The sequence below is a fragment of the Corapipo altera genome, unplaced genomic scaffold (assembly GCF_003945725.1).
Source record: "Corapipo altera isolate COAL_440 unplaced genomic scaffold, ASM394572v1 56, whole genome shotgun sequence".
NCBI lineage: Eukaryota > Metazoa > Chordata > Aves > Passeriformes > Pipridae > Corapipo > Corapipo altera.
In genome coordinates this window covers 6,348,302-6,373,033 of record NW_020884896.1, presented here as the reverse complement: position 1 = coordinate 6,373,033, position 24,732 = coordinate 6,348,302, and the positions used below count along the sequence as shown (strand labels likewise).

The following is a 24,732-nucleotide window of genomic DNA, read 5'->3' as shown; positions in this document are numbered from 1 at the left end:
CTGGGGAAAATACTTAGGTTCTTGCTTGCACAAATATACAGTGCGTGCAGCACTAGCAGTGGCTTAAGTGGCCCCAGGAGAGCACAGAAAAGCAAGGGAATATGCAGAAGCCCTCTCAAACCCAACTATTAGGAAAGGTTTGCTGACACAGGCACATACAACTCTACACCCTCAGCTACACGACAAACCTCCTGCAGCACTCTGAATATGCCACAGGCACGTGTATATGAAAAGGCCCAGAGTTTGCCTGCTGGAAGCTGCTGGAAAGAGCTCTGAGAGAGGAAGAAAGACAGGAGAGGATGGTAAGCTGGCACTCATCCCTGACACTCTCTGGGGGCTGCAAAGAAAGCACTAATTCCCCTGCAATGTGGGGTACCCTTAAAAATTTAAGCCTTGAAATGACTGGCAGTGCTACCCCACTGCAGTACCTGGTTATCTGCAAAGGAAAACCTGAGCTGAGAGCTGCCCTGGGGAACAGCAGAGCCCTGCCGAGGTAAGCTGGGGTGAGCCACCACTGCAGCAGCCTGGCAGGGGGAGCTGGGGCCCAACTACACTCAGAAGCACCTCCGGCCCATGGGATCCATCCAACCATCCTGGAAGTCCAGACTAATAGAGAGTCCTAAGAATAAAGTGAGAGTATAGCCCAAAGCACAGCTGACTGGGCCCTGCTGCTGATACCAAGTGCTAACACAAGGAGTACTCTGCCATGCTTACCTGATTTTCACATTTTGGGACCTTCACCAGGTCTCTGCTCTGCCTAAATCCTCTCTCTTCAAGCTCTCAATACCCTAAACTGAAGCAGCCCACCTGGAGTTAAAGAATCCTTTGACCAACTTAGAGACAGTTTTGGCTGTTACATCTCCCCATTCCAGAATATTTCCATTACATGATTCAGTTATTTCTGTTCCTAACCATGAAAATAAATATGGGGCTGAACTCATTAAAATCTCCCAGAGCCTTTGATGTAATTTTAATATATATTACCTCACTTCTGTTCTTACAGTTCTCCTGGGCTGAAGTGACACACTTTTCTAACTGCTCTGTCACACAGGTTGGTGTGAGTCAGCTTCTCCAACTGCACAGCAAGGCAAGGCAATCTTTTTTTAATGTTTTAATTCTCAACACAATCTTCTCTACTTAATATTCACTATTTCCTCTGTTGGGGAATAAGAGTTGCCAGTGCTTTATCCAATATGTGGCTGTGCAGGAGCTAAACTGCTGCTGCTGAACTGCTCTCTGCCAGCTTCTTACAGAGCCCTTCTTCTGCACACCTTCTCACAACCCCTGTAACTCTCAAAACTATCACAGTCACTCCCTTCCCTTAGAGGAGAAACCTGGGACCAGAGCAAGATTAGCCACGCTGTTGGCCATTTAAAGGCAACTCTTTAGGGACTAAAACTCTTCACTGACTTTGGTTAGAGTCATATATACATGGAATGAACACCACTGCCCCTGGGCATCTGTATTCAGTCACCTTTTGCATTCTACTTTGAATGCTCCAAAACACAATGTGGCAATAATTCCACAGCTGTTTCTTTAAAAAACAAACAAACAAAACCCAAAGACAAAACAAATAAAAGCAAACAAACAAAAAACCACAAAACAACAAACAAACAAAAACCCCAACCAAACAAAAAAAACTTCTGCCAAAAGAAAACAATTAAAAACACCACTGGGATTTACCTACTCTGAAAATGCAGTTCTCATTTGTCTCTTGCAAAATAACTACCTTAAAAATAGGATCTTTTTTAAAAGTAAAGACATCCTAGAGAGTATACCTAGATCATCCCATATCCCAATAGGATTTAAAGGTGAAAACACACCCAAAGCTAACACACAAAGTACAGGTTATGGATATCAAAGACTAATTAAGAAAAAAAATAGCATTAGGGAAACAACATTGGGGGGTGGGAGGAGGGAAGCAAAACACACAGAAAAAAATAGATCTTGAGGCTAGTCAGCAAAGTCATCCATTGCAGTGCTACCCAGAAAGTGTGAGGTTAGGGGCGGGAGAGGAAGCACATTTAGAGAATTAGTTTGTTTGGCAGACTGAAAACATTAAAATGCGTGTTTTCAACTGCAAGGACACAAGCGAGAAATGCTATGCATGTTCACTTGACTGGATGTCACATCTTGCCAATCAGTTTAGTGGTTGTCACCATAGGACATCGCATCCCCCAATTTCACTCTGTGGCACGGCAGGGGTCTGTTCTCTCGCTAAGCTGCAGCACTGAGACTCTGCAGTAACAAGTCATTACCTCAATTTCCTTTTCCACACAGAAAGAGATCAATATTTTATGATGAAAATTCCTGGCTCCCAGTCCTATAGCACTGTACAGCAGCTCTTTGCAGCAGTTCACATACTGATGCTGTTTCTCATTCCCTGCCCACATGAAGGGCAGCTAAGTGTTATCTATTCCACATTTTTCAAAGATTTTAGGATTAGTTACTTGCACTTCCATTCCATGATGGGAAGACATAAAACCTCCATATTGTCCAGACAGAAAACAACTCTAGCATCACCTTACTTTTGGAAGTTCTGAGAACAAATACTCAGCAAAACCTTGTGTTGAGGTAGAACAGTTGCACAGATGAGAGTCCTCCAAACAAAATCCCAACTCTGCCACAAGCATTACAGGACATGAAGTGGTAAACCAATGTCCTGGGAATGACTGCAGAAAGGGGTCATAAGCACAATCCCCAATAGCCACAAGAACACATCCTCCACACATGAGCATTTTCCATTCTGACCTGAAGAGCTTCTTGCTCTACAGAACTGATTGACTGTCACAGCTAAAGCAGCTGTGGGTGGGGAGAGAAGAAGAGCTGACTACACACATATGTGGAAGAGGGATCTTTTAGCCAACAGATCCTTATGTATCTGTTAAATATCTCTGAGCCTTGTTCATGCTACCAAGGTCACAGCAGTGTAGCACTGTACATTCCATACTCTAAGCACAGTCAAGGATGTTTTGATCTTCAACTATCCCTAGACTAATACTTTCCTATTATTGTTTTCAGGCATTGCTTCAGTTTAAGTCACCTGCGGGTTCTGCACACGTCAGACATACCTAGGGCTCCCAAGGGAACATGCACTTTGTATCAGTAAGATCGCTCTTTTGCTGGCCAAACTCAACCCAGATCTCTAAACGGAGAAAAATGAAATATTATGAAATCTTTGTCCATCTAACTGCATTTATACCAGCACAGACAACTATTATCCCTGACTAATTTCCCATCCTGACATGAAACACTAGCAAGTGGCTAATGTCAGCCAGCCTTAAAAGGTCACCAGCTACTTGCTCAGCATTTAAAAAGATCTCAAATTTTTCGCAGAATATTGCTACGTCTTCTCCATACAGCCCAGTATTGCAGCAAATTTAGCCCTGACACAAGATTTCAGGAGCTTTTTTGTTGTTACTGCTGTTGTTTTCAAACAAAGGGTTCTCCAAGCAGAGATCATGCAACCTGAAGAAAATTATCAGCCAACACAGGGTCTTTTCAAACTCAAAACACTGTTTGCACTCACTTCTCAATCAAGTCTTTCGGCTAAATTTCCACGCCATTACAAAGGGTATTAGAATTGTGACAGTGTTTTCCTCACATTTTTTTAATTAAAAAATTATGGAAAAGTAATTTGTGCAAACAGCATGAATCAAACACAGCAATGCTTACAGTTCTCAGTCTTTTCAGCCAGTTCAAAAAGAGTCAGCAGGCTTTCCACAGAGCCATGCTACCAAAGCCTCCTCAGCATTTAGCTTCTTTTCCTGCCATGCTCTCCACCTTACCCCTCTGCTTTTCTGCTCAGAAAAATACTCACAAAAATAACCAATAAAACCTCTGCATGTTGCAAGCTGGGGCATGAAGTCATGGAGAGGAATCTGGTCATGTCAGGCAACTGTTTTCAGAAAAGGAACTGTACTCTTACATTTTTATTCAAGACCAAACTGTCTGTCTTCTATCATTGCCCACCACCCCAAATGCTCCTACAAAGCAGGTCAAGCAGGACTGCATATAAAACTGTGATCAAGAAATTTCCTTCAGCAGCACCACGGCGAGAGTGCTGCAAACAAGTCACATTTTGCAAGCCTGGGCTCCCTGTTCTTGATAAGGAGATAAACACCTACAGACCAATGGAACTGGGCCACAGAAACTAAAGTGAGAAGTTGAGCAGAGTTAGGCTGAACCCTAGGACTGGAGGGCAAGAGCTCATTAACAACGGGAACAACTTGGAAACAACTCGTTACTTCCTACCCGCCTTATTCCAAATCTCCCACGCCCAAAGAACTGATTAACTCTCATTTGGAAAAGCAAAAACCCCCGCAAGGCAGCAAATATGCGGGGGGAGGCACAAGTGAGGGAAAAAGAAAAAAAAAAAAAAGGATGGCTGGAGCCTAGTGGCCTACATGCAGCTGAGATGAAGGTAGACCTTTTAATTTTCCTTCCATGGATTTTAACAGCAGCAAGAGCCAGGGCTTACTCAATTCGGATTCCTAAAAATAGCACTTGCCTAAGTAACCACACAGGACCACATGGGGCTCTATTTTCCTTAACTAGCTTTTGATCTAATGGAATTCTTCAGTTAAGTAAAAGAAGAAATGGGGTCTTTGTGGTGAAAGCACATGATCAGGAGTTAGGAGAACTGGCTTCTCCTCCAGACTGCTACGGATTTGTTGTTTAGTCTTTCGTGCAAAACAATGTAGCTCTTAAAGTACGCTTCTACCTCAGACCAAAACCTGTGACTGCATTTAAAAGCTGAAACATCCGTGCCAGCTTTGCTCCTTCCAGCATGCCAGCCAGCCATGCAGCCAGAGCTCAATGCTCTATCCACAAGCCAGACAAGGATCCAAACAATTAGCCTGGTTGCACTCCACACCTCAGAGCTACACTGGCTGCAACAGGGCTGACATTAAGAGAAGTTCTGGTACATCTCTATGCACTGCATTTATCTTTCTGCACAGTGTTGTAGCACTGTCCTTCGCACTTCTCTTGCCTCACACAGGAATTGAAAATAAACCTTCTTATAGATGCAAGCACAGTTCATGAAGCACTGGTAAGGTGTTTGTTTAGCACCCAAAGCTGCTCAGATACCACAGCAAACCAACGCAGCTGAAGCACCCAACGCAAGGAGGCAGAGCAGCAGCTCAGCGAGGCTGGGAAACGTGAGAGCAGAGCGGAAGCGACACATGCTGGTATTTCAAACAGTCAACAAGCAGCAAGTAACCTGGTAAGACCTCTGAGACCTTGACCAGGATAGACAGGCTCTGCCCTGCCAGAACCGGCTGCTTTCCTAAGTTTGCAGGACCCTACCTGCTTCCGACACCCAGGAGAGGGCTGCAAAGGGCTCACGGTTGAGATGCTTCCTCCCACCCTATAACCTGCCAGCAGAGATTAACACTTTCCTCAAATGCTCCCTTCCACCCTTCCCAGCCACTTCATGAGCTGCTACAGCTGAGGGGTCAGGAGATGGGATTCTCCACCAGAGCAGGTTTAGGCAGAAGAGACTGGACAGCAAAAGACAAACTGACTGTAACAGCAAATTAACCCCTTCTCTGGCTGACAGGAAAGTGAGCCAAGCCTAGTACGAAAGCAGGAGACATTTCAGCAGCCACACTGCAGAGAAAGGACATAACACATCTGACAATACATTTAAACAATGCAAAACATCCTTCCCAATGCCTGCAGCAAGTCAGCCCCTATCCTGAAGATCTAACACACTTGGGCCCAGAAGCGCTTGCCAAGTTGTCAACATGGCCTTTGATATCAGAAAGCTTTGAAACCCCTGCCTTAAAGGCCAACACTTGCTTCTCCACCCTTATTTGAAATGCAAGATGCCTGAAAGCTATAGAACTATTTTAACACCGAACATGCAGGAGTCTACACCGCAGAGCGGACACGTTTGCTGGGAACTGCAGTTGGAAAACTAACAAGTCCCCTACTGCTACAATAACCGTAGCTGCGTAACGGAAGACATGCCAGGGATCGCAGGAAGCTCAAGCCTTCCAGCGCTTTCTGCAATCTCCATGGAGAGAGCAGGCCAAGGAGCACCTTGTTTAAACCCATGATAAATGCCAGGATAGCAAGGGATGTGGGACAGGGCAGAAAAATTGCCACCTTTTTCCTTAAAAAAAAAAAAAAAAAGAAAACAACAACAACAAAAAACCCCAAACAACAAACAAGAAAGCTTAAATCAAGTTTTGAACCAAACTGAGGCCTTAAGAGTGTTTGTTTTCATTTGGGGGGAGGGGAGAAGTCAGTAAAATGTTATTTCCCCACATGTCAACAGAAAACATGTGCATCCCACCCTGCAACTCAAACATTACAGCTTCGTGCTTTTTCACCTAGATATAATCCATTCTCTTATTTTACTTCTATTTCTTTTCCAGGGGTAATATCGATGTAGCTGTGATTTCCTAAAGTCAGAGGACATCCTTTTTGATCCCATGCTTTCTGAGTTTTCCCCCCTTGACTTCACAGCTGAACACCCTGTATCCACAGCCATTCTTCGGACCCAGAAGGACTCCACAGCACATGAGATGCTAAGACCACATCATGTGCCACGAGCCACTCACTCCAACCAAGATGGAACCCCAAGGCCCCAGCCCTCAAATTTACAGCCACTCTGAACTCATGATTTCACTCCATACACAGCAGAACCATCCACTGACTTCTTAAAGTGCCCTTCTCCACAGACACATACAGAACAGGGCAGCACGTGTTTCAGGAGGAGTCTGGTCTTCACACTTTGGAACAGTAATTTAGGAGCTGTAAAACAAGCACTAAGGCTGGTTTGATCCAGCCTTTTACAAGCTTTACATTTCACACTGATATTATCAGCTAGTAAATCATACACATTGCAAGCAAAAGAATTTTTTTTATGTTTTTCCTATATGCGTTCCTCACAACTGAGTGTTCCGGATACATTAATTGTTTTCTGTCAGTCATCTTTCCAATTAAGATCTGCTCCTTCCTTCCTTCCTAGTTTGCCAGTATGTTACACAAAATTTAGTTGCTGACATGTTCCAACAGGGACAAGAGGAATGATCAGTAGAGATTAAAGCATGCCATGCATCAGCCAACTTCTGAAACAACTGACAAAAGAAACCCAAAACATCTTGAAAGGAGAGATTTACAGAGATGGCAGCTCTCTTGTCATGGTTGGCCCCAAGATCATCACCATTTCTGTCAGTTGTCAAAAGTGTTTTATGGTTTCATTTAAAAGACCGGTAATTGATCCCCAAACACACACAAAAGAAGAGTCCACAAATGCTACAAATATCTACATTTTATTAATTCAAATCAAAGCAAGACCAATTACTTCTTATAGAGTCATCTTTAATGTCTACTAAACAGCACTACAGGAGCTCTATTCCAGGTTACACAGGGGCAGGATCATCGATACAAGTAACATGAAGACAAAGACAATTGTGCCCTTATGGATCACTTTCATTAACATGAACATCTAAGCTGTTCTGCAGTCCTTAGGCATTTATCAAGGACTCAGAATCAAGAGTTTTTCTGGTTATAAACACCTTGGTATAGAGTGTGCTATTTTAAGAGACCAGCACCTATCACACAACTCCAGATGAACAGTAAACAAACTATCCACTCAATCCACACAGTAGCTAGTGGTAGGTTTTGGTTTTAAATAAAGATGCTACTGATTGTACATCATCAAGAAGTCAAGTTGCAAGGCATTAACTAGCATGCTCTCATCTCATTTTCCCACCAGCAACAGGATTCTCAGATCCAAGTTTTATTGCTCAATAGCCACAGCTTCTGCCAAAAATCACAAGGGAGCCAGGGGGAGGGGATGGCAAATATGAAATGGGACAACAGCTGTCAAGGTAATTTGATAGCAGCGATGGCTTCTTGAACCAGTGGACACTCTTGAGAATGTGAGCCAAGGCCTCCAGGCATCCACAGAAAAGCCAAGTAAGATAAAGAGCTCGGTGAGAGAGCTGATACAGATGTCTGAGACAGAGGAAAGAACAAAGGCCATCTAACTTCTAAGAACTTCAGTTTTCCAAACAAAAAAAAATTTCAGAGCAAGTGTCCAAATGAACCCTCCCAGCCATGAAGACAAATCATCTTTTGTTTGAAAAATGTTTGCAAGTTTTCCCAGTACTCTTTCCAAAAACATCTCAATACTACAACATCCAAACAGAAAAGAGGAGTGAAGAATGAGCTGACAGATTAAAAGATCAAGTCAATAACCTTCTACAGATTCAAATCTAGCTCAACTTCCACTACCAAGCAGTCACCTGCATTATGAGGCTCACATAAATTAAACTTAACGACACGTCAATCCCTAATAGGCCAATGTCCACAGTCAAAAGTTTTCTTGTATCCATAACACAGAAAATATCCAAAGGAAAGACTTATCACTGGAAACCCTGAAAATTTCCATACTTTTAGTTTAGTTGCTCCACCAAATGAACCATCCCTTCAACAATGAGTCATATCCTTTGGTGGAACAGTAAGAAAACTTCTTTGCTTGTGTCTATGTGGCACCTGTTTTGGTAACATAAGAGGGATTATTGAGACACGCCAAAAACACAGGCAAGGACAAACTGCAAGCCAGGAGCGTGTTAGCTGTGACAGGAACAGCAGAGGGAGGTCAAATACTTTAATGATTATTCCCATCAGTAGATTTTACTCTTTTTAGGATAGTTTTCATTTTCTTTATTTTATGCTTTAAATTTCTCCCATGCACTGAACAAGTGGAGTTCTCTCACTTTCCCTCTCTTTACAGGGCTTCTGGATTCTGCTCAACCACCTCCAATACCCAGGCTTGTCTCAGCAATCTCACAGGAGTTTGTAATAGCTGGAAGAAAAAAGAAAAAGAGAAGCAAACAGAAATGCTCATAGCTTTGTTCTGCATTACTGTCACCTGCTACAGATGTGTGATGTACTAAGAAACACGATCACTGCCAAAAATGCATTTATGGGTACATAAATCATGTATGGGTACAGATCAATTGTTTCTTCATGCTGAAGCCAGCATTTTGACAGACACCAATGCAGCCAGTCATTTATGTTAAAAATAGCTTATTCTGATAGGGAAAATAAGAAACACATGACAACTGGCCTTCAAAATTTAGTATCAAAATTAAAATCAGACCTAGCTTAATGTTCCATTTTCTCTAATAATATTTTCAAACATCATACTCAAGCACAGCAATCACTGGCTTATTCAATTGTGACTGCAGATTTCTCCACAAGCATTGCAGCTCCCTTACCTGGCCCTGGAGGGACAGTCTACTACTATTTTTGTAAGCGCTTACTAAAATCCCCTCATTCAACACAGAAGCTTTTGCCTTAAGTGCTGGTCCTGTAGAGCAGACATGAGACCTGGGAAGAGGAGGGTGGCTTCTGCAGGCCTCCTGACCCTCACAGTGCAGATAAAGAGAATCCACAGAATGACTGCCTCGAAGCCAAACAGGTTTAACAGCCCTTCACCATCTCTGAGGCAAAAGGCAATTTGCTTGGTATGTCACAGATAAAACGTGCCTGTGTTGAGGCGAGGGTAATGAGACATCTAGCCCATGCCACTTCAAAAGGTTAACAACTCAAAGGTTGCAACACTCCCAATCTCCTCCTTACAGTCTGCAAAGGCTGCCCTGCCTAGTCCTGCCATCACTCCCTTCGGTTCCTTGTTCCAACACAAAGGGATTAAAAATTAAGGAAAAATAATTTAATCTAAAACTAGAAATCTCCTTCTATCACTTCTGGTAGCAACTTTTCCAATGAGACTTCTGAATTGACACTTTACTGAAGAATACCATTCATTCACCTTTTCATTCAGTCAGTCATGGCAAGAAGAATGAACTAGTCCCTTGTCCACCCCTTCCCTGCACAAGCCTAACCCCTGGAAGAGGGATGAGAATACAAATCATGCCTTCACTGTCCCAGTCACATCCATTTTCTGAATGGGACAAGCAGGAAAATTCTCAGCTCTTCCATACTGTTCCTATCTCCTATGTCAAAGAAAACAATGAAGAGCCAAGATGGAGCTAGACAAGTCATTATGATCACAAGGGCACAACTTTATGCTAGCAGAAGTGGTGCCCTGGATTATGAGTCAATGCCGACGTTCTGCACTAACAGACACTTTAATCAGACATCAGTCATTAACGGAAGCATCAAGAGACATAGTGATAATAGTATCATCAGGACACAGGTTCTGCGACAATTCTGTGTGTCACAGAGGCAAGTCCAGCCTAGAACCTGATGTGCACAGACATCAAAGCAGTGGCAGAACTCAGTCTTTGCCAATACACTCAAAAAACACAGGACAGACGGAGCAGCATACACACACTGCACCACCTCAGAGCAGGGTTAGACTGTCACACAGACAAACCTTGCAAACCCCCTTAACTGTTGACAAATAGAAGGCTGGTAGGCTGAGCTATCCCCATATCACATCACCACATATGGAATAAGGGAAAGAGCCCAACCAAGTCAATCTTTTCATCCGAAATGAATGGGATTCACCGATAGTGAAAACAGACTTGATTTGTGTTGCTGCATTTCTCTTAGCCAGTTTGCTTAAGGCTCCTTGGAATGGATTGCAATGAAGAACACTGAAGTGTTACCCTCTGGTGTACATGACCTGTCCGTGGTGTAAGAGCAACCTTCCAGTGGCACCAGGAATAAGAGCTCAGGACTTTCTGGCTCATGGGGGAGCCAAGGTATTTAATTATACTTTGGTTACCACCTTGTCACTGACATGAAAAAAGGACAGCTACCCGAATATCCCTTGAGACTGGGAATTTAGGCACTAACAGCTATGCCACTAAAGACTTGCTTACTAGATTTTCAGCCCAGAAAAACAGAAAAATATTTAGTATGTAATTAATCCTAAACTGGACATTACCTTAAAACCATTTGAAAACAAATGACAAGCAGCACAGGATAAAAGGGTAAATGGCACCTCTGACACCATAAGGAAAAAACAACAGATTAAAACCCTCTGTATCAGCAAGAGGTTAGAAAGCACCCAACAATAAACTTTATAGCAGCAATTTTAGTAGCCATAAAGCTTCACAAAACAGAGCATTAACCATGTACCATTCACCTCAGCTGTGTCTCCACACACTTGCCTAGTGGAATGGCCTCGTCTTATCTGTTGCCACTGTCTCCTAGACTCTCTCTGGTTTTCCCCACCTTCTGCCAACAAACAGTGCCAGGAGAACTACACATTGATCTGAAAAAGGAGAGTGAAAATGCTGAATAAAGCCAAGGAACTCAGGGCAAGAGAAACAAAATCTGAGTCACTGGAAGGACTGTCAGTTTAAAGAAAGTTGCAATCAACTTGCAAGGAAGTTGTTAGATGAACATTAAACCAAACTGCTATTATAGAACCTAAATTACAGTAGAAAAGCTGAAACATACCAGCTCCCAGAAAACCTTTCAGCTGATATATGGAAAAGGGACAAAAACAAGTCCGCATTATAGAGCAAAGTAATTGAAGCACAAGGAGAAGGCATCACAGTCAACTGCAACATTGGACAGCTCTAGGAAATCCAAAAGATAAAACCCAACACTTTATACTTGCCCAGCTCTCAATTCACTTGAAGCAGTTATGCCCTTGATTTCCTTGGGAATAGGAAAATTAAGTCTCCTATATGCTTTAAACTCAGTTTTACAAGGTTAAAAAAAAATCTGTTCCTATCTGCAAGGATTTTTTCATCTAGTCATATCTTCAGGGTTTTTTATGTCCCAATCATCCTCAAAGCTACAGAAAACACGGAGAGATGAGAATTCCTTTTGTTAGAATTATTCACAAGCATTACCACAGCAAGAGTTCTTGCTCCCAGAAACAGCATACTGTCTCTAACTATGGGAGTACATGTTTAATCACAGTACACACTCATTCTTTGTCACAACTACTAACTGCAGTTCTGGAGAGGATAGTTATGATAACCTCATTTGTTGAAAGAGGTTTAAAGTACTTCATTCCCTCCTAAATATTCTCTCTAAAAACTGGCAGGACATTGCTGTTCTAGTGTTTTTCAAAGGAAATAGATGCAGACCCAGATACCGCCCAAATCCCCAAACCTACCAACATCCTCATGGTAGCTCTTCACTCAGCATCCTCCTTTAAACCTTTCAAACACTGCTCAAGGGACTCAGCTCTTTCTTCTGATCAGGAGGTAGAGGTAAGCAGAAAGCAGGGTACCTGGAAGCAGCCTCCAATACTTCCAAGCGTGTTTTCATCTAGGGATTAACTGGATAGTGGGAACAATGGCAAACTACAGAGCATCATCAATATAAACTGGGGAAGTAAGAGACATTTTCTTAATTTCTCTACACTATGCTTGGATTAAGATAGTCCACATAGTTCTTAGTTCCAGGATGGCTCCATGTCTATTTGAAAAAAAGAGAGCACTGATCTCTCTGCAAAGCCAAGTAGTTTAAATGAAACACCATCAGGGATACAGTTAGACAACTTCCCCTTTTCTGAATATTTTCCTTGGAAGTTTTTGGTTGGAGCCTGTGCATTGCATAGGGTTGAGAGGGCTATTACTCTTGGAAGCTATAGTCTCAAATTCTTTCCTTTACTGGAAGATGTGAGGTTGATGATTTGCAAAGAAGAAATGTATTAAAGCCTCTTACCACTGGACCATGTTCAAACAGCAGGCAAGAAGCAAGTTTATACATGGTTTTCAGGCCAGTAATCAGAAATGAAAATGACCTCGACATTCAAATGTATGCATGTCTTCACTCCACCCCACACGCTTCCACAGTGTCTCTCTCATAATAAAATAAAGCTTGTTCAAAGATTACAGTAAAAACTGGAAAATTCAAAACAGCTGCTCTGGAAAGAAAAAAAACCAAAAACACACTAACAGAATAGAGCCACTGACATCACAGCTCTCCTGGAAGACCTCTCATCCTATGCACAGCAAGCATGCCCGCGCAGAGAGAAGAGACTGGGATTCCCATCTGTGGTGCATCACACAGTACAGGGAAACCTTCATCCCCACCCTTAACCCCAGGGGCATTGAAGAAAGCAGGAAAAAAGAAAGCTACTCTATTTGCTTGCATGTTGGCTCTACAAATGCACTCAGAGGTTCAACCCTATGATTGGCATCGAGCAACAGATTGCTGTAGTTCTTGGAGACTGCATCTAGTAGGTAATTAAGTTTTTTCACTGCCCTAGCTGCCTTCCTCAAGCTCTAACCTCAGGGCACTCCCACACTGGGAGCTTCACCCCCCACCAAGACTGCCTACAGGGTGAACTGTGCAACTTCTCCATTTCCAGGATCTCCTTAGGAGCCTTCAGATAACAGAAGCTGAATTAAAACAGTGAGATGCTAAATTAAACTAGTGAGCTATTGGTAAAGAGTTTCACATTAGTGGTTGTAAACCCCCTCTGGGCCTTTCTCAAATGAACAGAAAGACCTACAAAACTGTCAGTCCTGATTATGATAGAGAAGCTGGCTTCATCATATGGAAAGGGAAGAGAGCATTAAGCATGCTGTGATCTCTGCAAGGATCACAGGAAAACACAAATACACTACTACAGAAGGAAAAAAACCCCTGGTTTTCCTCTACATATGATACTAGTAAGTCTCCCATTTTCCTTGCAAGTGAGCACTCTCAAACTTTTTATAGCTGGCACTGAGCCTGAAGTACACTGTACAGTATTTTTATTGAGAGAAAAGACAGTGATTTTGACTCCTCTAGGAAATCCCATGCACATAGCACAAGCAATTCTTCAACACTAAGAAAAGAAAAAATACTCCATGAGCAGTGTGAAGTTCTTGAAATTTGAGGTTTTGAAATTAGTGTTTTCAAGCCTAACCATTCCAAAAGGCTCCAGGCAAGGATATAAAAACTATTCCCCATGAGGGTAAGGAACCAGCATACAAGACCAGATTGCTCCCAAACCTCTACAACCATGTAGTTCATAGTAAGCTACTCCCAGGCCCATTGCCCCAGCTTCCAATGAGGCATCCCTTGTTCCTCTCCTCTGCTGGAGGAAGAGGAAGACCTAGGCAGCAAGTCTTCAAGGTATCTTGAGAGATGCTCCTTCCCTCACTCCCCACACACTGTGTCAAAACACTACAATAAGAGCTGAAAGTCAAAAAGCTTTATCTGTTCACACACCTCGGTTACACAGGAAGGGGAAAAAAAACACACAAATACACATAGCAAAACATATCACCTAATTTATCCATCTTGTACCAGAAACTTAGTGATGTCCCTTGTAGTTCAAGTTAGAGTTACTGATTAACTCTAATTCACAATTTCAGCCTACCTTAAACAGTATAAAATTTAACTGAAGCCTCTTTACTAGATGCCCTGTAATATCAGCAGAAGGTCCATGTCTGCACTTGTCGTGTACGGGAATTGTAACTGTGAGAGCTTTGCTTGCTTCCAATGGAAAGATGTCCCAGGCAAGATAGGAAGAACTAAGCTTGCAACTTGCCTAAAACCCACAGACACACCTACTTTCAATGCCAGATTGTAAATTTTTATCAAGAACAAGTTCACACCAGCAGATTTTCTTCCTTTTGGTAGGAATCTAGAAATAGCTGACAAGCAATTCACAAGCAGTAAAACCAGGCAACTGATCGTCCTTGTCCTCACATAACTGCTGCATGGAAAGTGGTCCTACAGGCTCCCTTTCAGCCAAGGGCTGCCCTTTGAACACCCCAGTGCAAAGGGCAGGCAGGACAATCTTCTGAAATCCGGAGGTGGAGTCCTGGAAGGCAACCAGAAATGGCAAGATCCTTCTTAAAATTGTTTGCTGGCAGCAGAGTATCCAACTAAGGCAGAATCAGCATTTCTGTTGCCCTAATTTCCCATGAACAAATGATGAAAATAAAGCCTTGTCCACCTCCACAAAGATCAACTGTCACAAATGGCTCTATCATATCAGTATAAAAGATTATATCACTGTAAAAAACCTTACTATTAAAAAACCCCAACTTTCATTCACACTTGCTGTGGGAAAGAATCTCAAAGAAGCAGAAGCCTGGTCCTGATGGCACAGTTCACCCTGCAGAGAGCAATGTTACAAAACCACCTTCATTTGAAGAGTAGACCCTTTTAGGGCTAACAGAGAAAGAATAGTGCAATCCCAACAGAAAGCACTACAGAAAACATAACTATACAGTCCTTTTGCACTAAAAGTATGTGCTCATCTCATCTTCCAGCCCCTGTACCTTTGGCTGGAGCAAAGCTCTTGCTCGGTTAATTAATAACTGCAGCAGTTGTGTTAACTTGTAAAGTGTTATGGCCTCCACAATCATGAGGTTTCAGCTCCCAGACTGACAGTCATCACACTGTCCTCCAAAGTATTCCTTGATGAGAAGGGCTGTTGCACCATAAACACTGAAATTATTATACCAAACAATTTTCAAGCAAAATGCTTCAGTATAAAGAGACAGAATTAAGTCTCAGCCACACAAGCTTTCTTAGTTTGAGGTTTCTGTTTAATGGGGCTTGGATATTTCATGACAAGTTGTTTACAAGACAAGTTACTTTTCTAGTATTCTTTTACCGGTCCTCTCAAGCAGATATTATCACCAGTAGGTGAAGAGCAAGTCTGACTCACATCTTTAAATCACAAAAATAACCACAAACACCCATGTAAGAATCCCAATTTCCAACATGCCAGCCAATCCAGACAATGAAACATCTCTGGCATCTCTGGTTGTGTACTACAACAACACAGTCCTCAAAGGCAGACAGCCCATATGGTCTCCCATAGGTGCATGGAAGTGTGGAAAATCCTGAAAGTTATTCTTCACTTCAGTGAAGACTGTCTGTCTACCAAAACTCTGGAAGACATCCTGGTAATTTTAACAGAAAACACAAGAACATGGACTCAAAGGTCCCCAAGGGCCCCTACTTAAAACTCTCCAAAGTGTAAAGCTACTACAGACAAAGCCACAAATAGGGAAGAAAGCACTTTTGAGTAAAGGAGGATAAAAAAGGAAAGTTAATGGAGACAATTTTTAAGGAATCAAAGCCTCTTTGTTATTGGGAAGCAGGAATGGAAAGATAAGCTGAGCTGACCACTATGTTGAGCACATCTGGTACGTGCAACTCCAGTGGCAAGTCAAAAGAGCATTCAGTTCCTCTCCAAGCATGATGGATCTCACTGCCATCTCTTCTTCTGATATTGCAACTTTGTGTTTCAAGTTGGAGTGTCAGATAGGGACCTGATTCCTCAAAGTCCACTTTGTGAAAGACACTGTATGGCTGCATGTCCTGGAGTCATATTAGTGGTTTTTTTGTTGGGGTTTGGTTTTGGCTTTTTTAAGAAGCTATAGGGAATCTTTCTATAGACTTCAGTTCCTCTGCCTCACTCATAACTGTTGCAGAATGAGAACTTCCTTACTCCACAGCTATTTAAAACACCAAAGGAACACCTCACCTGTTCCAGGCCATCCATTTCTCTTCCCTACATCTACCTCTCTTTAAGATCACTAACACTGAGGTGACTAGGTCATCTCTTCCCCTCATAGCTCTTTAATCAGCTTTACTTTTCATGCCCTTCTCACAGATGCTTCCTGTACCATCACACTTAGCCCTAGTTTATTCCCAGCATAGCTTCTTCTACCAGCAACTATTGGGCCATGCTGGTTTCTTGGCAAAGGGAAAAGGTGGATTCCACCAGAAGGTGGTTAATGACAGATTTATGCATCTCATTTATATGATTATACATTGGTGAAAAGTGAAAAAAATCTCATCACTTGATAGTCTTGAAATGACTCAGTGACCTTGGCAGGAACCAGAATGGATCAACCACCTGATCTGTTAGCCATGTGCTGTGGGCTGTAGCTCATTAGCACCAAGTATTTACACTCCTATTTGTATCTAGTAGGCTGTATTTCAGAACCTCGTCAAATCAACAAGAATGCCAGGTCACACTCACCAGGGTGTGGTTCAGGGTCCTGGAGCACTCTCTGTTGCTACAAGCTTCATTAGTGAAATTGGAAGGGACCCAATACTAGAAGTGCAATTGGTCTACCTAGACTGCCAATTGCACCACAGCTCTGTAGAGGCATATAAGCTAATGAAAAAGGGAGCTCTTGTTAAGTATTACTGAAAAAAAGCACAGCTGGATGGTGTATAGGCTCATTCAACACACTGCTTGGCCACTGCTTTCATTCTCTGCCTACTTTGTGGTGACCAGCAGCTGTAAGACTGACATCACTCTTACTATTAAGCACCCATTGCTAAGTGTTTAGAAGAGGTGAAGTAGTGAGACTTCGAATTCTCCAGGTCTTAATTCCTGTGCACTAGAATGTCTGCCATCCAAGTGAGCAAGACAAAATCTGACACCAATCAAAACCAGGGGATGAGCAGATCTTGTCAGTCTAGTGGCACTGATGCTCCAAGTGGCTTAGTAACCCCCAAAATGCTCCCACTCACTGTAATGATTCCTTCAATAAAAAAGGGAGGGGACTTGGGCTCACAACATATATGAAGTGTGAGGTGGCTCACTCCCTCATTTCCTAAATTACCAGCTAGAGTGATACCACAGCCTGACAAAACAAAACCTACCTTTGGATGGCTTCATACAGAAGTGACAATCAGAAATGTGCCTTTAGATCCACCTCTGCCACCAGCACTACACAGCTACTGACAGGAGACACCCACTGTTGGTGTTCGTCTATGTGCAAGAGCTGACAAAGGTTCAGTGTTGATTACACAACGCTCACAGAAAGAAATAAGCATCTAGGGCTATTTAATAAAGACAGTATCTTTAGTTCCAGAACTTCCTGAATTGCAGCCTGATGACATCAGTAAGCTTCCGTGGGGGACAAAATAAATTGGTTCTTTTCTAATACTTTCTCTAAGCAGCCACAGCCATTGTCAGACACAAACTACTGCTAAGGATTCGCTGTCATTGTCCTTACACCCTCGGAGTCAACTGAAGTTCACTGAGAAAGTGTTCTGCTCCTCAGAACCTCATGTTGGCAGAGAAAAAATAAATTAAAAAAAAAAAAAATCAGGATTTTGGAAGAACACTACAACAGTTAAACTACCTGATCATTTTCCTGTGCTACTGACTTTGCTCAGAAGTTGACATTATGCCTCTCAACTCTATTCTACATCAAAACTGGCCGTGAAATGCTGTTGGCTGCACAGCCCGACCTGAAGTTTACATTTGTGCCTATTACAGATAACCTTTACAGACACAGAGAAAGCAGACAGGAGCATGGGTCACTTGTGGTGGAATTCACTCCCATCAGCTTCAGTGCAGGCAAGCATTTGCTAACTTAGCATACAAAGGAGGAAAAGGCAACTTCTTGTGCTTGTTGACAAGAGTTGCGAACAATCAGCTGAAAAGCAATCAACGAATCATATCCAACACAGGGGTCAGGCTCAAACCTCTACTGCCCAACCCATTTAATTCAGTTACTCCTCTCCTTGCCAGCCACCCAAACCACACATTTCTACTCTTAGAAGCAGAATGGGGCCTCCAGCTGGGCTCCCCACCCAGGAGAGGGTGAAGGAGCACTGCTACTCTCCAAGTAGCATCTCTACTCCTGGTCCCCAAAAGAAGTTCACAGTAGAGAGTCCAGGAAGAACTGGAGCTGTTCCCCAATGCATTCCCCTTGGCGCCTCTCCCTCAGCATACCAGCAGGAGGGCTGCCTGCAGTAACCCACATCCGCTCCTCTCCAGTGGAACGAGTGTGCATCCCCCAGGAGCTCTGCAAGGCCAGCAAAGCTCTTGGCAGCGCAGTACCTGCGGGTGCTGCGCTGTCACACAGCCAAGAAACAGTTTGTCACGAGGCAACCCCCACCCCCACATGCAATTTTTGTTCAGGGAACAAATCTGCAGGCATAGCATGCTAAGACTTCTGTTTCTTGGTGGCAAATTCCTTCCCACCTACCATTCCCACACTCTCTTCACACAGAAAAAGTCTCCACACTGGACCTCCTCAACACCCTTCCCTTTATATAAATTTCCCCAAAACGATCAGAGGAGGTGCCTTTTATTAGCCAAGCAGCCTTGAAAATGATATTGTTTTCCAAGAAAAAGTTTTATGTGCCTTTCATAATCCAGAAGGATTTATGTAGTTTCATCCAGTTTCTTGTAATGCTGCAGTTACAGGATTACATGGAAAAAAAGGCCCAGGAGACAGACAACCTGCTAGATAAACTAAAAAGTGAGCACTCAGACTTATTAAATGAAAGTTATTTGGGGAAGATTGGACTCAGATTCAGCAGGATGAGAATTCAAAAAACTTGAAAGGAACCAGGAAAGAAGCCACCTACAAACCTGGATTAAAGCTGCACCAGAAAGATAAGTGACCTAATAACAAAAAAAAACCCTCAGACCAAGTGACCTAATAACAGAAAAAAAACCTCAGACCAACAATAGCAATGAAGAACGTTGGATCCTTGGGATATCAATTACTTGCTGTCCTACCTGCTTCCAAAAAGAGGTTCTATATGCTCAAAAGAGGAGTAAGTAGGTCTAGGTATTCTTCTCTGCACCCCCAAATGTAAGAGGTTTATGTTTCAGGCTGCTGGAGCTTGGTTTTCTTTGGAGGGAGAAGAGCAACTAGAAAAGAAATGGACATTTTTCTCCTATGCCCACACTAAATATAGCCAAACATACCACTAGTAAAAGCAGACAATATAAGACCAACAGAACACGAAGAGAATGTCATCAAGCTAAATCTGATAATGTTTTTAGGAAAGAAAAATCTTTTAAGGTCCAGTTGGCAACGATTTTAATAAGAAATACAGGAATTTTCTCAAGGCTGCCATGTGATTCAGAAAACAAGAGCTCAGAACTGCTGCCCACAGTTATTTCTTTGCAACAGGTTATTAAGCTCTGATCTGTAGTATAAAATAATAGTGGAGACAGATATAAATAAGATCAAAACATATGACTCAAAGTCCCCAGATAAAGAGGACTCCAGTTGAGAAACTGCTGTCCTCCAAAGCCATCCAGGGCACCAGGAACACAGATGTACAATGGCTTGCAGAAAGTGGGCCAATCTTGAAATATTAGTATTACAGCATAAGGCTTTTCAAGCTGAATTTTTGTAGCTCCAGCAGGCAGGAAGCTAGAAATAGAATGCTTTGGATTCAGGATCACACCTGCAGAGATCTGTCTGTGAAAAACACCAAGAGCAAGTGCCAGAGAGCATTTGAGCAGAGACCTAAGAAAATTGTCAAAAAGGAATAAAAACAAACACAAAAACCACACACTTGTCAATAAGAAAAAAAGAGATCAGTGGAGACAGTTCACTAGCTTCTTTCCAAAAATGACTTTGTGGCTGTTTCACTCCCTGCTGCAGATTAGGAGCCAGGACACAAATCAATCCTGGAACAGGTAACTCCTTGCTTTCCTTTACAGCAATGTCCAGCATCAGATTAACTGGGAGGGAACTTATTTCAAATGAAATAAGTGCTCTGTACTGAGCAAAGTCAGGCAGGTAATTTCTTAGGTCAGTATAAAGAGTACCTTACCCTTCCTTGCACTAAATTTGAATGATTGAATTCAAGTAAGTTAAGCATAAGCACTCGGTCTGCTCAACTTGCAGGCAAGTGGATTTGACAGCACTAGTAGAGATTTAAGGTCTGTTCTTAGAATAGAAAGTTGCACCTATTTCCAAAGCTATTTATTTTTTTGCAAGTACACCATGCTTTTTAGAAGAGAAGCATATCTGTAGACTGCTTCAGAAATGATGTTTATTCACACTTAAGAGATTAGAGCAGCAAGGGAGTAGAAAGTGCTGCAGCTCTCTCTTAAAATTAAGTTTCTTGCTTGGCAGCATAGAAGTGAAACAGATACCTATTTTTCAATTGTAGTCAAAGAACTTTAATAATAGGGTCCACCACCAAATCCTCCACCTGTTCAGCCTATGCACCAAAACAAGTACAGAACTACCCATCTCCTCTTCCACAACAGCATAACGATCTATATCTTGCCATGCCTGGCTTTTAATCTCCTCCTTGTAAGCCTCCATTCCATATTTAGGTTAAGAATGTTTTGCTTCTGCCTAAAAGTTGAGTTTCAAAAACCCCACCTACCCAGCTAACTACAAAACTTCTTAAAAAAAAAAAAAAGTAAATCATCCTCTTCCTTTAAACCAATTCAACTAAACAGCACTATCAGACGAGCTGCCCAAAAAAGACACACACAGGAGTTTTGAAGCAAGCCAGCTGTCGTGGGAGGTCAACGTGATGGGAAGGGAATGACTGAAAACTGTAACCTTATTTAATTTCAACACCCTACCGGAGAGTAACAGGCAATTTGATTCTCACCCTTAATTTGTACATTCTCATGGGAATTTGGCAAGGTTGCTCTGAAGAAGAAAGTTGGAAGAGCTCTTGCAAAAGACACCGTGCTATGCCAGATCAAGCGAACTATCAGTTATTTACATTCATTTCAAAGGACACAAAGGAAGCCATTTATTTCCACTATCTCTGCACTTTTTAAAGAGAAACCGGTTAGGACAGAGCTGGTCTTAACACAGGGCTTGCCCATACAGACCAACCAGCATAGCTATTCTGGAGTAAACATTCAAGTATGCTCAAACTAGCCTGAATTAACACACACATTAGAAAGTCACCCTAAACTTGTGCTACTGGGATGTTTCCTAGCACAGGCAAGAAAAGCTCTCTGCCTACATGGGAAATTGATCTGTGGTCTGCACCTCCCAAGCCACCCAGAATTTTTAAGAAGCCTGTTTTAAGCACCACTTTCAGGAACTGTAAGGAGGCATATTTGGCTTAGCCGCGCTTGCAGGATTAAAACGCACACCTAATTCTCCCAGCTGGTAAATAAAAGGACTGCTAGGCTAACACACAGCAGTGCATTCCAACCTTTCAAACAGGGGAAATAAATCGATCAGCATAACGTTCATTTCTTCAGACACATTGATGCAAATAGAACTGGAAAAAACCACAAGTCTCACTACGGGTTAAGAATCCCATCATGCTGTCTGGAGTCTGAACAACGGGGGCTGGGGGGGGAAGAACCACCCTTTGCCTGCACATGCAGCAAAATCCATCTTAACCAGCCAGCAGTTAAGTGACATCACTGCATTTCCCACATCCCAGCTGCAGATCCTGCAGTGCAGAAACCACAGCTGAGGGAGGCTCTCCCTCACCTCTCCTTCAACAGCTCCAAAACCAAGTAAGATTTCCTCATCACCACACAGAATCCAAAAGACAAAGATAACCACTGCTGCACCGGTCAAAAAAAAGCAAGACTATGTCCACTTTCTATCCATGAGGATGAAATAAAGATGAGGTAACCCCCCCAAATCGAATTAAGCAGGAAAAGGGAGATCAAATGCCCTGCCGTCAAAGTTTAGCGTGTGGACAAAAACAGCACACGAAATTTAAGTGGTAATTTGAACTTATTATCTAGAAAGACCATTCACCAAGGTAACTTTTGCAGCTGATAAAAGCTGAAATCAAATATTCCTCGTTAGATCTCCCCTCTCGGGCAAATCATCTCCCAGGGACTGAGCTGCTCCTTGTACTTTGATCAGATCTCCCAAGGTATGAACAGTCCAGTGCCACTCCAAATATCCTTCAGTTTTCCAGCACAGGAGTCCACACATCCAAACTTGAAATTTCACTTAACCACTACTCTGAAAGCTCTTTCCTACACAAGCCATATACCATTATTATTTGGCTTGCAGAGAGGAACAGATTTAAAAAGGGAAACAAAAAACCTCTTTTCCTTTCTCATAAGCAAGAGCTTCTACAAGAATTAAGATGCATTTGTCAAATGAACACCTCCCACAATTCAGATAAGGTAAGGACAGAAAGCCTCAGTCCCATTCTGATGTAACTAATACACAAGCTACACCAAAGAGGCAGAAAGGGTCACGTCTCTGCAGAGCCTCTGGTCCTGAAGCAGAGGGAAGCATGGGAAAAAAAGCACTGTATCTCTGAAGTGCAGCACCAACAGGTGCTTTCGAATGTATTTTAAGACCCTGAAACAACTTATGAGTTAGAATATCAAACGTCAATCAAAATAACTGGAACACAAGCAGAGAGCCAAGGTCGGCCGGCTGAGCCTATGAATGGCGCTAAAACGCCTTGTTTATCTCAGCACGTGTGCGCGCACTAACTAAGCCTGGAAGACACCCGAGCAGCCCACCCGCTCCTCCCCGTCGGGCCAGCTGAAAAAGCACGGAGAAGACACAGCCAAGTAACGGGCGCGGATTCCCGGCAGCGGTTCTCACTATAATGGACAGTTGAGTGGAAAAAACAAGAAAGAAAACAACCTTGCTTGGCACCATGCCCACACACACATCCCAGTGCAGTGGGGGAAAAGAGGCCGGGGGCACATACCAGCCGTGTATCAGCTTTCTGGCCCAGAGGACAAGCCGATCTGGCAGATGCCTAAATACCGGCCACTCCATGTCCTGAATGCACCTTCCCACACCCCTCCACAAGCGGGAACCCCTGAGGCCCCTCTGCAGAGCTCCCTTGCTGCAAGAAGGTAGATGCCGACAGTCACCAAGCAGCACCTCCCCACCGCGCCCCCGCCACAGGCACAAGCCCACCTTTCTTGAACTCCTCCAGCATAGCATCGAGCTTGGTGTCGTTGAACACAAAGTGCAGAGGATGGTTGTAGAAGCGGGTGATGGTCTTTAGTGGTGTGCAGTCATCAGGGTCCACAAAAGCCAGGTCCTTAACAAAGAGCAAGTCCACGATGTTGGAGCGGTCACCCTCAAAAACGGGGATGCGGGTGTAACCGCTCTCCATGATCTCAGACATAGTGTTGAAGTCGAGCACAGCCTCGGCAGCAATCATAAAACAGTCTCGGAGGGGAGTCATCACGTCCTCCACAGTCTTAGTGCGCAGTTCCAGGGCTCCTTGGATAATGTTGAGCTCCTCCTTGACTAGATCGTTATAAGGGTCGGTGACCCGCAGCATCTCCAGCAACTTCTCACGGTTATAGACCGTGCCGATCTCCTGGCCCAGGACACAGTCCAGCAACTTGCTGACGGGGTAGGAGGCCGGGAAGGTCATCATCATGAAAAACTTGGTGAGGAAGATGGTGTTGGCGCCCACGGCCAGGCCGTGCCGAGAGCAAATTGCCTGCGGCACGATCTCGCCGAAGATGACGATACCGATGGTGGAGACCACCACGGCCACCAGCCCAGAGCCGGCAATGTCATCCAGCAGGATGGTAAGTGTGGTATTGACCAGGACATTGCCGAGCAGGAGGGAGCACAGCAGGTAGTTGCCCTGACGCCGCACAGGCTCGATGCGCTTGGCATAGTTCTTTTCTTTGTCCGTGCCACAATTCTGCACGATGCGCAACTCCATGGGGTCCAGGGCCATCAGGCCCAGGTTGAGGCCACTGAACATGCCCGAGAGGCACAGGAGGAGAGAGATGAAAATGACTTGCAGCCAGAAGGGCAGCAGGAACTTCTTCTCCTCGCCCACGATCATCTTGGTGTCCTCGCCGTCGTGGTAGATCCAGGTGGTCTCACCCCAGGGCGGGGGTCCCGCCGGCCCCTCGGCCCCTGCCAGCCCACCGGGAGCGCCGGGCCCCAGGGCGGCGGCGGCGGCGGCGGGGGGTGCCGAGACGGAGGTGCACAGGTAGTAGGACTTGCTCTTCTCCGTCTTGCGCAGGGGCTTGATCTCGATCTCGATGATGCCCGAGGTGCGGCGGTTGAGCACGATGTGCGGCAGGATGATGATGTCCGAGGTGCGGATGCCGCAGCGCTGCGGGGCCCCGCCGCCGCTCGCCGCCACGCCGCCGGTCCCGCC

The 24,732-nt window shown here is 43.8% G+C and overlaps 1 protein-coding gene and 1 long non-coding RNA gene across 3 annotated transcripts in view; both read right to left on the bottom strand.

Moving 5' to 3' along the window:
- The window catches only part of CNNM2 (cyclin and CBS domain divalent metal cation transport mediator 2), a 119,480-nt gene extending 94,778 nt beyond the window's left edge, over positions 1–24,702 (bottom strand). Inside the window, exon 1 of one of the 2 annotated variants that reach the window (XM_027647915.1) lies at positions 23,517–24,702. In XM_027647915.1, the coding sequence (XP_027503716.1) occupies positions 23,517–24,411 (895 nt within the window). In that variant the 5' untranslated portion in view covers positions 24,412–24,702. The remainder of the gene's footprint in view (positions 1–23,516) is intronic. The other variant, XM_027647916.1, reaches the window with a different exon arrangement.
- LOC113949394 lies at positions 7,273–11,185 on the bottom strand. Its single transcript, XR_003528440.1, has 2 exons — positions 11,081–11,185; positions 7,273–8,827 (listed from the first exon to the last, which is right to left on the bottom strand). It is a non-coding gene; the product is annotated as an uncharacterized LOC113949394 (long non-coding RNA).
- Positions 24,703–24,732: the final 30 nt, after the last annotated feature.